At 41.5% G+C, this 13,833-nt stretch overlaps 1 protein-coding gene across 1 annotated transcript in view; it reads left to right on the top strand.

The window, feature by feature from the left end:
• The window catches only part of MYO18B (myosin XVIIIB), a 456,489-nt gene that overhangs the window by 371,427 nt on the left and 71,229 nt on the right, over positions 1-13,833 (top strand). Inside the window, exons 36-38 of the mRNA XM_075276574.1 lie at positions 3,969-4,082; positions 8,430-8,546; positions 11,284-11,367. Coding sequence (XP_075132675.1) covers positions 3,969-4,082; positions 8,430-8,546; positions 11,284-11,367 — 315 coding nt within the window. The remainder of the gene's footprint in view (positions 1-3,968; positions 4,083-8,429; positions 8,547-11,283; positions 11,368-13,833) is intronic.

The raw sequence follows: 13,833 nt of genomic DNA, 5'->3' as shown, positions 1-13,833 counted from the left end.
CGGCATGTGATGGGGGGGCGGGGTCTGGAGAGCAATGGAATGGAGGCCTGCTGCGTTCCTGGCCTGCTAGCAGAAGTACCGTAAGTACTTCTGCAGTTTGAAATGAACATCGCCATTGAAATTCCAGCGGCCGCCTACCTTGACTCAAGGGGTCCGCCTACCTTGACCTTGAGAGGTCTTTTTCAGTACAAAAACTGTGCTTGAAAACTCGGCTTATACTCGAGTATATACGGATATTTTTGCTGATAATGTGAGCCACACTCAGAATCCATGCGTTATACATAATGCCTTATCTGTAAAAGTTTCTTAAATACTCTTATAGAATTCTTAATTCTTCCTTTTCTAAAAACTTGTATCACTGTGCCTAAAGAGCTTCCACTTGGCCTATGTTATTTAAAGCAAGCAGAGAGAAGTAAGTAAAAAGTGTGCATACCATTCATCATGAGACTTAGAAATGAAATACTGTGCTAACCTTCAGACTTTCTCATACATTTCTAGAGCTGAGAAACAGAAGGGAATTAGCATTTGCTCAAACTATCCATCTGTTCGTAAAAATAATTCATGAAGTCTGCGAACGTGTGTAAAATAGAGTTTCATTTCTGAGGCTGTTCTTGCTGTGCGAGTCACACAGAAATAATTCCATCATGTACAACCGCCACTATACAAGGATGCCTTTGACAGACAACTAGCCAGGTGCAGGCATAGGGCAGATTTTTTTGTTGAGCTGAGTTGTGGACTAAATTGCAGAGCTCGGTAATCTCTCGTATTTGTACGAGATTGGACATATAAGCCTTTTTAGTGGTACTAGCTGCAGAAAGGTTGTGATTTGTAGCTATATTTAGCTTTTTATTGCTGGACAAGCATGTGTTTACCTACAGGTCTCACTAGGAGCTAGCACACAACAAGCCTGCGTCCATCAGATTGTAAAGCTTAGAAAATGTAACAAGTTATATTCAGCAATGTCTGCAAAGATGTTAAAGAGATGTGAATGGAAGTACTTACTGGAATATATGCAAACCACTCTCCACACCCATATATGCATTTACTTACTAGCACTCCAACTGGGTAATGTCAATGCATATCAGTATCTGTTGTTACGAGGACCATTTACCTCACTCCCATATGAATGGAGCAAATGAGGCAAGAAAATGATTAATACCCTCTGGTTTAGCCAGCATTCAACATCTAAAAGAGAAAAAGAACTAATATAAAGGTGCCTATTCACACTATAGACTAACATCAGCTGAACCCAGCGATTTCAGTGGGACCAGGCTATCTGATGTGTATGGACTTTTCTGCATTCTTCTTTGACAGATGTTTTTTGCTTTTTTTTTTTTTTTTTTTGGGGGGGGGTTGTTTTTTTTTTGTTATAATTAGAGATGAGGGAACACTAAAATGTTCGGGGTTCAAACAGCCGCACACTTTTCGACTGTTCGAACAGGTTTTGAACCCCATTATAGTCTATGGGGGGAAATGCTTGTTTCAGGGGTAGGCAACATTCGATCAAATTCTACTTACCAAGTCCATAAGTGAGGGTCGGGTTGGATTCTTCTCCCTGTGCAACGTCCCCGCGTCCTCTTCCAGCCTTGAATTCACTCTGCTAGGCACTGGGGCTGGGCAGAGCCGACTGCGCATGCCCACACTACAAGCGGACATGCGCAGTCGGCTCTGCCCAGGCCTGATGCCTGTCAGAGTGATTTCAGAACCAGAAGACACCACGGGAACGCTGCGCAGGGAGAAGACTTCTAAAGGTAAGAGAAGAACCAGCGTTGATTGAAAATGTATAGCATTTTGCCAATCAACGCTGGTTCTGCATGGAATCTTAACTTCGAACAGCTAGTAGTACTCGATCGAGTATGAGTATTTCAAATACCGTAGTATTCAATTTAATACCTGCTCGATCGAGTACTACTCGCGCATCTCTAGTTATAATGTAGGTTGTAAGCCACATATAGGGCTTACAGTGTAGATTTTTTCCTATCAGTATGTCTTTAGAGATTGGGAGAAAATCCACGCTAACACCAGGAGAACATGCAAACGCCTTGCAGATGTTCTTCCTGGCAGGATTCAAACCCAGATCTCCAGCAAGGCTGCAGTGCTAAACACTGAGCCACCGTGTTGCCCCTTCTTTGACAGATGTTGTGGGATGAGAAGTATTTCAACATCCCCGTTCCTTCTTTTCCTTTTATTTTGACGGTAGATAAGTTATTACCAGTGGTATTTGGCAGCAGTTTGCCACCCCATTCCTGGATTTAGTGTCAACTTTGTACATGCATGTTGGGTTGGGTCTATTGGCATCTTTTCTTTTTATAAAGAGACCACCAATAAATTCTGCGGGGTGGAACAAATGATCTACTCATATAAATCCACTTACAAAATATGTATACACTCATATGGCCTACAATCTAATTTCATTCTAATAATTCTAAGAACATCATACAAATACTCTTCAAATATGCAGGGGACGTATTAATAGGGGTCTAGAGCTAGTGATTGCCAACTGGTCTGAAGCCTGAAGGGTACCAATGGTCTCTCTACAATATAAGACACCAGTATTATAGATACTAGATGGTAAGTAGGAGTGCCAGAGATTTTAGAGATTTGCATTGGGCCCAAGTTACACCTCTGTACATATATGTACATGATAGTCAATTGACCTATCAATATGTTTTTGGCATATGGAAGAACATAAAATCTCCACGCTGATAATGCCCTGATCTACCACTGCCAAGAATTGTGATATACTAAACCAGGGGTAGGGAACCTTCGGCTCTCCAGCTGCTGTGAAACTACAACTCCCAACATGCTCCATTCACTTCCATGGGAGTTCCAAGTACAGAAGAGCAAGTATGCATGCTGAGAGTTGTAGTTTTGCAACAGCTGGAGAGCCGTACGTTCCCTACCCCTGTACTAAACTGTATGTGGGATAAACATACTATTAATGTATTTATTATGATGATGGTATTTATTGCATTAAAGTACAGTAAATGATTTTCTGTACAAACACCATATGCACAGATTACTGTACCTTTTCCCTCTTTTCGTAACAGTCTTTTCCTTTCATATTTGGAAAAGGTTTGAACAAATTTTGCAGCTGATTTACTAAATGTGTTCTACAATTGGTGAAGAAAAGCATTTTTCTTGGAAATATGTCCTATATCTGACAGCATATGTAAAGGGGAGGAGGAAGAGGGGAGCAACTAAAAGCTCATTGTAGAGCTGTAGGGATTCCATATGTCAACGTATGTATAAACCACAATAGTATGTTCCTTGGGTAGAAAACCCCACAACTACCAAAACATGTGCTGCAACAGAACAGCAGAGCACACAAAAATATATATAAGATATGATGGTTTATTTAAGCAGAAGCAAGGCAATAAAGCAGAAAAAAAATATAACATTTTCAATGATGTGGTTTAATATACTTATTTTGTGATATCATGTACAAAACACTCGTAATATAAGGAAGGCCTTAATGACACAAAACATATAATATATTAGGGCAGATTTACCTATCCCGTTTATTATTTGCACAGTGTAAACTTAGACCTGGACATCTACCAGATGTGCCAAAATGATGAAGTGCTGCATATTAAATGTTGTACATCTTTAGACAATTGTGTGTAATTTTATATTACCTATTGGTTGGCCTACCTTGTGCCAAGACACTGCTGAAATTTTTGTGTCATTCCCCATTTCAACTAAGCAACAACCTTTCTCACCAAGCCATGTTCTTCATCAAATGAAGCAAAATGTATAACACGCAATAAATCTGGTGTGACACTTGTACATCATTTTTTGATAAAAATTAAGCGAGTTTCGGCACATTCGGTTTTGTAGATTTCTATCAGTATGTTCAGTCCGGTTCATGATGGAAAATGCAATGTTCAATCTCTCCTTCAGTTCTTTGATTTAGAAGACAGCTTGTGTCAGTGATATTTGTCACTAAACTATCCTTTTTTTTTCAGCTTGAAGACAGTGAGGCCAGGTATGCGGAGTCCCAGAAGTCTCAGAAGTCGCTGAGCTTGGAGGTGGAAAACCTGCACATGGAACTAGACAGTATTACGCGGAATAAGAATATGGTAATTTACATGTTTATCAGCTGCCGGCTCCTATACGCTGCTGGAAGTGACTGCGGCTTCTCCAATAAATGAATGTGATGACCTTTAGATCACATTACCACTTTATTTCTTTCTATAATGTTATTTATTGTTTTAATTATTGTTTAGCGAATGCTGCGGATAGCATTTATATGACGGGATGTTTGCCAGCACCGGCGTGCTATATGAGTAACAAGTCTTTTTAGATAAATTAGACAATGACTGTACTGCTTTAAATCGATCAGCCAAAATATGAATTATATTTGTCCTATGGCAAATTAAATATAAATCTAGATCCTTTATCTCTGGCAAAGAGTGAAGACTACAGAATGATCTCACCTGCTAACTAGCTGCAGTATACAGTAGCCGCATATTTATTACAATCTTATTCACATGCAGCACAGGTCGCTTACAGTACAAAAGACACAGCATGTCATTCATTTTGGCAGCTTTTACCCATAGTTCTCAAAGCTTTGGGAGACCCACAGACATTTCTGCAGGTTTGCTGCAAGAAAAAAAAGTGCCATGGCTGCTCTCTGGAAAATATGAGTTTCTCTGAATAATTTACAGTTAATATATGGAATTAAATATACATAAAGTGAGTAAAATTGGTATAAATGTATACATTATTCTATTATCCTGCGCCTCGGTCAGCATCGTCTCAACATTTTATAATTCTGATGGTTGCTACTTACATAGTTACATAGTAGATGAGGTTGGATGAAGACATCAGTCCAGCAAGACCAACTTATAACCCTACAGTCCCCTAAAGTGTTGATCCAGATGAAGGCAAAAAACCTCATGAGGCTCATGCCAATTGCCCCATTTCAGGGGAAAAAATTCCTTCCTGACTCCAATCTGGCAGTCAGTATAAAAACCCTGGATCAACGTGTCCTTAAAATCTAGAATAGTTGAAAAAAAAAACTGCCCCTAAACACATAGCTGAGCACTGATAGGGTTGTGGGAGAGCCATTTACCAAAATTATTATATTCAGCAGGATATGGAGAGAGATAACTAGGAAAAAACCATCTAAAGAGGCAGCCACTCTTTTCTTTTCTAATTACTAGAGATGAGCGAACACTAAAATGTTCGAGGTTCGAAATTCGATTCGAACAACCGCTCACTGTTCGAGTGTTCGAATGGGTTTCGAACCCCATTATAGTCTATGGGGAACATAAACTCGTTAAGGGGGAAACCCAAATTCGTGTCTGGAGGGTCACCAAGTCCACTATGACACCCCAGGAAATGATACCAACACCCTGGAATGACACTGGGACAGCAGGGGAAGCATGTCTGGGGGCATAAAAGTCACTTTATTTCATGGAAATCCCTGTCAGTTTGCGATTTTCGCAAGCTAACTTTTCCCCATAGAAATGCATTGGCCAGTGCTGATTGGCCAGAGTACGGAACTCGACCAATCAGCGCTGGCTCTGCTGGAGGAGGCGGAGTCTAAGATCGCTCCACACCAGTCTCCATTCAGGTCCGACCTTAGACTCCGCCTCCTCCGGCAGAGCCAGCGCTGATTGGCCGAAGGCTGGCCAATGCATTCCTATGCGAATGCAGAGACTTAGCAGTGCTGAGTCAGTTTTGCTCAACTACACATCTGATGCACACTCGGCACTGCTACATCAGATGTAGCAATCTGATGTAGCAGAGCCGAGGGTGCACTAGAACCCCTGTGCAAACTCAGTTCACGCTAATAGAATGCATTGGCCAGCGCTGATTGGCCAATGCATTCTATTAGCCTGATGAAGTAGAGCTGAATGTGTGTGTTAAGCACACACATTCAGCACTGCTTCATCACGCCAATACAATGCATTAGCCAGTGCTGATTGGCCAGAGTACGGAATTCGGCCAATCAGCGCTGGCTCTGCTGGAGGAGGCGGAGTCTAAGGTCGGACCTGAATGGAGACTGGTGTGGAGCGATCTTAGACTCCGCCTCCTCCAGCAGAGCCAGCGCTGATTGGCCGAATTCCGTACTCTGGCCAATCAGCGCTGGCCAATGCATTCTATTAGCCCGATGAAGTAGAGCTGAATGTGTGTGCTAAGCACACACATTCAGCACTGCTTCATCACGCCAATACAATGCATTAGCCAGTGCTGATTGGCCAGAGTACGGAATTCGGCCAATCAGCGCTGGCTCTGCTGGAGGAGGCGGAGTCTAAGGTCGGACCTGAATGGAGACTGGTGTGGAGCGATCTTAGACTCCGCCTCCTCCAGCAGAGCCAGCGCTGATTGGCCGAATTCCGTACTCTGGCCAATCAGCGCTGGCCAATGCATTCTATTAGCCCGATGAAGTAGAGCTGAATGTGTGTGCTTAGCACACACATTCAGCTCTACTTCATCGGGCTAATAGAATGCATTGGCCAATCAGCGCTGGCCAATGCATTCTATTAGCTTGATGAAGCAGAGTGTGCACAAGGGTTCAAGCGCACCCTCGGCTCTGATGTAGCAGAGCCGAGGGTGCACAAGGGTTCAAGTGCACCCTCGGCTCTCCTACATCAGAGCCGAGGGTGCGCTTGAACCCTTGTGCAGCCTCAGCTCTGCTACATCAGAGCTGAGGGTGCGCTTGAACCCTTGTGCACACTCTGCTTCATCAAGCTAATAGAATGCATTGGCCAGCACTGATTGGCCAGAGTACGGAATTCGGCCAATCAGCGCTGGCCAATGCATCCCTATGGGAAAAAGTTTATCTCACAAAAATCACAATTACACACCCGATAGAGCCCCAAAAAGTTATTTTTAATAACATTCCCCCCTAAATAAAGGTTATCCCTAGCTATCCCTGCCTGTACAGCTATCCCTGTCTCATAGTCACAAAGTTCACATTCTCATATGACCCGGATTTGAAATCCACTATTCGTCTAAAATGGAGGTCACCTGATTTCGGCAGCCAATGACTTTTTCCAATTTTTTTCAATGCCCCCAGTGTCGTAGTTCCTGTCCCACCTCCCCTGCGCTGTTATTGGTGCAAAAAAGGCGCCAGGGAAGGTGGGAGGGGAATCGAATTTTGGCGCACTTTACCACGCGGTGTTCGATTCGATTCGAACATGGCGAACACCCTGATATCCGATCGAACATGTGTTCGATAGAACACTGTTCGCTCATCTCTACTAATTACCACTTGTATTCCCCATCATATTAAGATGCAGACAAATCTTTATTGGTAAGCGTTCTGTGTTCTGCCATTCCTCTGTAACTCCTCTTGGATGGAGAGATATCTTTATAGATGTGTGTTACTGTATCTCTCAGCAATAATTTTCCCTGTCTTGGCCTGACCCTCAATGTTCACATTTGCAGAATGCGGCAGGTGAGGTTAGAATCAGGGATTGAGGTGCACATTTGGTTCAACAAAGGGCCTAATGCCAAACTTGTGCCTCAATGTCATCCCTCTATGTCATATTTCTGCCGTAAAGGGAATGATACATTCCCCCAATGTGTGGACATACACTATGACAAGAAGAAGATTATAGCCCAGGCGTCAATGTATTTATACAATTCCAGGAGAAATAACAGAGAAACATTGTGATGTTGTTATAAGTATGTTCTGTATGTTCTGTTCTGCTTAAGGGCTCGTTCACATCTGCGCCCGGTCTCCGTTCTGCAGGTTTCCGTTTCCTGCACAAAACAGAGGCAAGAGACGGAAACCTGCAGGACTCTTTCATACCCATTCATTTGAATGGGTATGAAAGATGTCCGGCCGTGAGCAGCGGTGAGCGTTTTATGCTCTCCGCCGCGAAACCGTTTTTTAAAAATCGGACACAGAGTCGGACATGCGGTACTCTGTGTCCGGTTTAAAAAAAAAACGTTTTTGCGGCAGAGAGCATAAAACGCTCACCGCCGCTCATGGCCGGACCCGCTCTGACAGCTTTCCGTCTTCTGCATGCAGAAGACGGAAAGCTGAGAATGGAGACCCGAACGCTAGTGTGAACCTAGCGTCACTTATGTTGCTTTGTCTGCGTAGCAACAGTGAGGTAGTAATGGAGGAGGAGCTGACCTTAGGGGGAGGAGTTGCTAGAGACAGGGAGCCATGATGGAAACATGGAATAAAGTGTTCTGATCTATAACAATAATTATCTCATGGTGGACTTATTCCAAAAGACCTGTATCCTCACTACAAACATCACATCACAGAGTTAATATAAGCCTGTGGAACCTATAATCCTAGAAATGTGATATCATATTTTTCTTTGGAGGTGACAAGACCATAAACAGCATAAGCTTTGAGGACACAACAATGGCTATTTCCCAGTGTTCACAATTCATTCTTACCAGGATGCAGAAAAGCACAACTTTCTGACCCACTATTGTATTTTTGCCATTTTAAGGCTGATGAACAATTGTTCCAACTGCAGCATGAAAAAGCCGAGCTCCTGAAAAGGATCGATGAGGATCAGGAAATCCTGAATGAGTTTATGAAGAAACACAAAGCGCTCATTGCACAGGTAGGAAGAGAAAACCTACAACAAAGGTCTCTGCAGTATCTTGTCAATGGAGAGGACAGACACATACTAAATCTCATTATGGCTGAAAAGAAATAGAAAGTGCCGTTTATTCAAGGGCATGTCTCGCGATGTGTATTACTCACCTCATAAGGATCAGAAATGATGAACACTGTGACATCAGGATGACAAGAAGGGACATCTTTGTCACAGTGCTGTGTAAGGTGAAACAAATATTCCAAATCTATCTGACGTGCATGTCAGAACCTCTTTCCTATATTTGTAGTCTATGGTTTAAAATTACATGTCTACCTTTAATAGGAATTTCATGGAATGTAAAGGGTTTCCAGGCTTCTCGAAACTTTTCAAATAAACTGAATATGGGTGAAATATCAAATAAAGATATCCTCACCTTTCACATTCTGCACCGCTCCTGTGCCAATGGTTTTGTAGCCATTTGCCAGTGTTCTTTTACAACACTGCAGCAATGGCATATATCGTGCCGCAGCATAGTCGGTGTGTCATGGCTGCCGTAAGTGATTGGCTTCTTGTGACCAGTTGAGTACCACAACACCATCCATGAATTAAAAGGTGACTGTTTCATCATATATGATATACAGACTATTCAAAATTTTTCTTAAAAACCTGGACAACTTCATTATCATAAGAGTATTGTTGAGCTGCAACTACTGGAATAGTTGATCTGTGTTACATTAGGATTAAATTAGAAAATGGAATAACATATTTATATAAGGGATATTCAAATTTTTATGTTTAATCTAAGAAAATATCACATCTTAATCTACATCAACCAACAAATAACATTGACCTTTGTCTGCACTGTGGTTGGGTTTCTAGAGCTGTCATCAATGATCATAGCTAACCCAGAACACAAAAAAATCTGATGGATCTCATTGGCGCTAATTTATTAAGACTGGCGTGTAGTATGGCAGTCCTAACAATTGGTAGTGACGTGTGCTAAAATTATTAAGAGGAATATGACTCCTAAACATTGCGGCACATCTTGGGGTGCTCCTTGTGCCAGAAATCTATGTCAACCAGTGTATGAATTGCTGAGTTATAGTTTGTGCCCCTCTCCTTCCACTCTCCTTTGCAAAATTAGCATTTTCAAAAAACTGTCAGAAATACCAATATAAATCCCCCATTGTTAGGGTTTTGAATTTGTCTATAACTTGAAGCTCCTGGGTCCAATGCAAAATCTGTAATGAGGCCCCTACGTCCTTTTTTCTGTCTTTTAGAATTGTATATATTTTATGTGGCAGAAGAAACTTTGGGGCTACTTGGGGTACAGGGCCAATAGCAACTGCTACTGTTGCACCCCCTATAGCTACACCCCTTCCACTCAGCATCATCCTCTTAAAAGTCCCAAAATGTGAATCGTATTGTGAGGCCATCATGTGATAGTAAAACACTAAAACCACTGCACTCCCCATTCCATCTGTGATGTTAGTTTCCTCTGTATATGAAATCCACCTCTTAGTAGGACCAGACTTAACTACCTCTTTATGTGATGAATTTATCATGTCAATTAGATGTCAGTTCTTGAATATTACCTGGTGCATTATTTCAGGGTTTTATCCCAGGTAGAGTAATATGTCTGCAGTCAAAAAAGGATATGATCTAGGGGAAAGTACTCACCTCGCCTTATTGTTGGTGCACCTTAGGTAACAATTAGGGTTGAGCGATCGTGTTCGGAAAAGATCGGATTCCGAGAAAATTTCACGATCGCCATCAGAATTCCGAACACGATCTTTTTATGTGGGATCGAGATCGGTGATTTTTCCCACAATGCATTGCTTAGCCTTCACACTGAGTATACGATGTATATTCAGTGTGAAGGCTCCGCTGCAGTTCCATACGAATGAATGGAAGCAGCCGACATACAGCCTTAACCCCCTGCACGCCGGCTGCCTTCATTCATTCGAATGGAAGGCTAAACTAAATCTCTAGCAGCTACTTACCTATAGAGATGGCTGCTCCAGTGCCCTCCTTCTTCTTGCCTCGCTTCCCCGCCTCCTAGGTTAGTGTTTAAAGCGCTAAGTAGGTAGGGCTTGTGGCTTAGTGTGGGCGGGTACAGGGCGGGGAGACGTGACGTCTCCCCTCCCAGTACCTGCCCACACTCTCCTAACCAGCCCACACTCTCCTAACCTGGCAGGGAGGGGGCAGCGAAGAGAGAAGAGCAGCGTGGAGCAGCAGCGAGGCGAAGAATGAAGGCACGGGGCACAGGACCAGCCATCTCTGGAGGTAAGTGGGCACCAGGGGGTAGGATTGCTTTTAAAGTCCGATCTCCAATTAATAAAAAAATCCCATTGACTTGCATTGGGATAGGAATTGGGATCGAGATCGGGTTCGAATGAAAAATGATCGGAAATCGGATTTTAAAATCGATCCTGAAAAGTCAAGATCGGCTCAACCCATAGCTTTATAGATGACTCTTGAGATTCCCTTCAGAGCCTTTGATGTAGTAAGGAATACATACTATAAAATTGTGGAAATACATTATAATGGAGAAAGCAGGTTAGATGCTTTCTTGAACATCTGAAACAAAAGAATAGTCCTAGGTCATCAGTTCACAGAGGTATTACCAACAGATCTAAGTTGTGCACACTGAACATATAACAAGTGATGTATAACAATATTTGACAATGGTAAATAGGCCTGTATTACTGTTTATGTAGACTATTGATAAATGTATATAATTTTCCCTATTTTTATATAGTCTGCAACAGATATTACTCATATTCGGGAGCTACAAACTAAGCTGGAAGATATTCAGAAAGAGAAACAGAGTCTTCAGGAGAAGGTGAGTGTTATTATTATTGGAGGTTGAAGTCTGTATTCATACTACACAGATATATTATCAGCTCTAGTTATTGCTTCTTATAATATAAAGGAGGACTGCTGCTTCTAAGGTTCCTTATAATAGTTGTTTAAAGGCGTTGTGCTGTTATGGACACTTATACTACAGGACAGGTGATAAATGTCTAGTTGCTGAAAGGCCCAACCACCAGGTACCCAAGTGAACATCAGGATGCGAGATACAAAGTGACCTTCTGAATGTAGTGCCAGCGTTCACAGCACATTAGTGCTCCATGTACAAGAAGGGCTAAGGAGCATAATAGGGCAAGCCCCAACACTTGGTTACCAGTGCTTTTACCGCACTTACCTGCCTGTCCAATCTTGGCATTTTTTTGTCCATTTTAGTGTTGATACATTCAGAGAGAGCTTATATATATATATATATATATATATATATATATATATATATATATATATATATCACTTATTGATGAGTAAAAATTATTGTTTGTGTAGGTAGAGGAGTTGAAGAAATTTCAGCAATTTCGCCATTATATACGATATATATATCCGTATTTTTCGGACTATAAGACGCACCCAGGTTTTAGAGGAGAAAAATAGGGAAAAAAAATTTTCAGGCAAAAAATGGTAAAATATTTAATGTATGGGAGTTGTAGTTTTGGAACAGCTGCAAGGCCACTTTGACAGGTGACCTTCAGCTGTACGGGGATATATAGGGCGTTTTTTTTTTGTGGGGCCAGGTGTACTTTTTAGTTATACCATTTTGGGAAATGTTTATTGCTTAGATCACCTTTTATTTAATTCAGAGGCAAAACAGAGAGAAAAACCCGGCGGTTTAGCACTTTTGATTTTGACGTTCACTGTACATAAAAATATTAGTAGACCGGGCATTTTCAGACACAGGGATCCCTAATGTATATGTTTCACAGTAATGTTATACTTTTATATGTATTCTAGGGAAAGGAGGTGAACTTTTATTTATTTTATTATATTTTTTTTAAGTTTTTGTTTGTTTTTTTTTAAACTATTTTATTATCCCCCGCCTAGGGGGCTTGAACCTGCAATCATTTGATTGCAAGTCCCATAGACGGCAATACAAGTGTATTGCCGTCTATGGGAGATTCTATACATTACTATCGCGGCGTGTCATAGACCAGCCGCGATAGTAATATATATCTATGACAGGCCTCGGAGCCTTCATTAGGCTCCCAGCTGTCATCGGAACAGGTCGGCTCCTGCGGCCTCGCCGTGCAGGAGCCGGCCTGCATCACTAAAGGTATGGGGCCGGTGGGGACCGGCCCCGGGGCTAACTAACTGCCGGGACCTGCGGAGGAGAAGCGGATTTACAGCATGGCAGCTCCTGCCGCTGAAGAAAACCAGCGGTGGCAGTAGCGCGGCCATGCTGTAAATCCGCTCCTCCCCCCACATTCGGACTATAAGACGCACCCTCATTTTCCTCCGAAATTTTGGGGGAAAAAAGTGCGTCTTATAGTCCGAAAAATACGGTATATATATATATATATATATATATATATAATTTTTTTTTAAGTATTTCTTTAGTTTAAATAAGTGCTAGCTTTCTATAAGTTGTTACAATTGTTGGGATGACATATGTTGTAATAGCTTTATATGGAAAAAATATTTTGTTTGACTTACTATGAAAATTTTATTAAACTTTTTAAACTTTAATTATGTTTTAGAGCCACTAAGGAAAATCAGAATTTGATACCCTGATTGATTCTATAATGCTTTGCTGTAGATTATTGCCTGTCAGTGATAAGGCTGTACTAATTAGACTGTGCTTTTGGGGGACCTTTTTTTGATGCATGGCGGTTCAGCCTATCACTGCAGCGTATATAATCGCATAGTGGTTAAGTCAAGCATTGAAATCTCTTGGGTTTATAGAAAGACTTTCAAGTTTTGTGTACAATCATTTTTCCTCTTTTATTTCAATACAGCATATAAATACATCAATAAAAATCTCACTGCCAAATTGTTTTCTAACAACAATGCATTTTACAAATACACATACAAGGATATTTTGGGAAATGCAGGTAGTTATATTGCAGTATATCTGACACTTCTTTGATATTCAGTGGTTCTAAGACAAAGCAATGGAATACTCATTTTTGAGGCCAGCCTTGGTTTGGCACATTTCCTTTGCTATTGGGTGGTGATAACTTGAGAGGAAAATGACCCCTGAATTGTGGCAATGATGTGAAAGGGATAAAGAAACACAAGAACCCGGCAGTACATGGCAAACTGATATACACTATTGAGGTGAATTTCATTAAGCAAATGATTCGGATAAATTCCTGTAAAGCAAAGGGAGCCTCTGAAGATTTGTTTTACTTCGGGTTTGAAGTGTTCAACCAAAAGAATTGTTTTGGGCTGAACTTGTTCATGTAGGAACACAAGTGAAATTCTTATACTCTGGCATTTCGTTTAG

This window comes from Leptodactylus fuscus, chromosome 1, assembly GCF_031893055.1.
Source record: "Leptodactylus fuscus isolate aLepFus1 chromosome 1, aLepFus1.hap2, whole genome shotgun sequence".
NCBI classification, from domain to species: Eukaryota; Metazoa; Chordata; class Amphibia; order Anura; family Leptodactylidae; genus Leptodactylus; species Leptodactylus fuscus.
The sequence above is the reverse complement of the archived record's forward strand: the minus strand, read 5'-3'. Positions and strand labels throughout refer to the sequence as shown.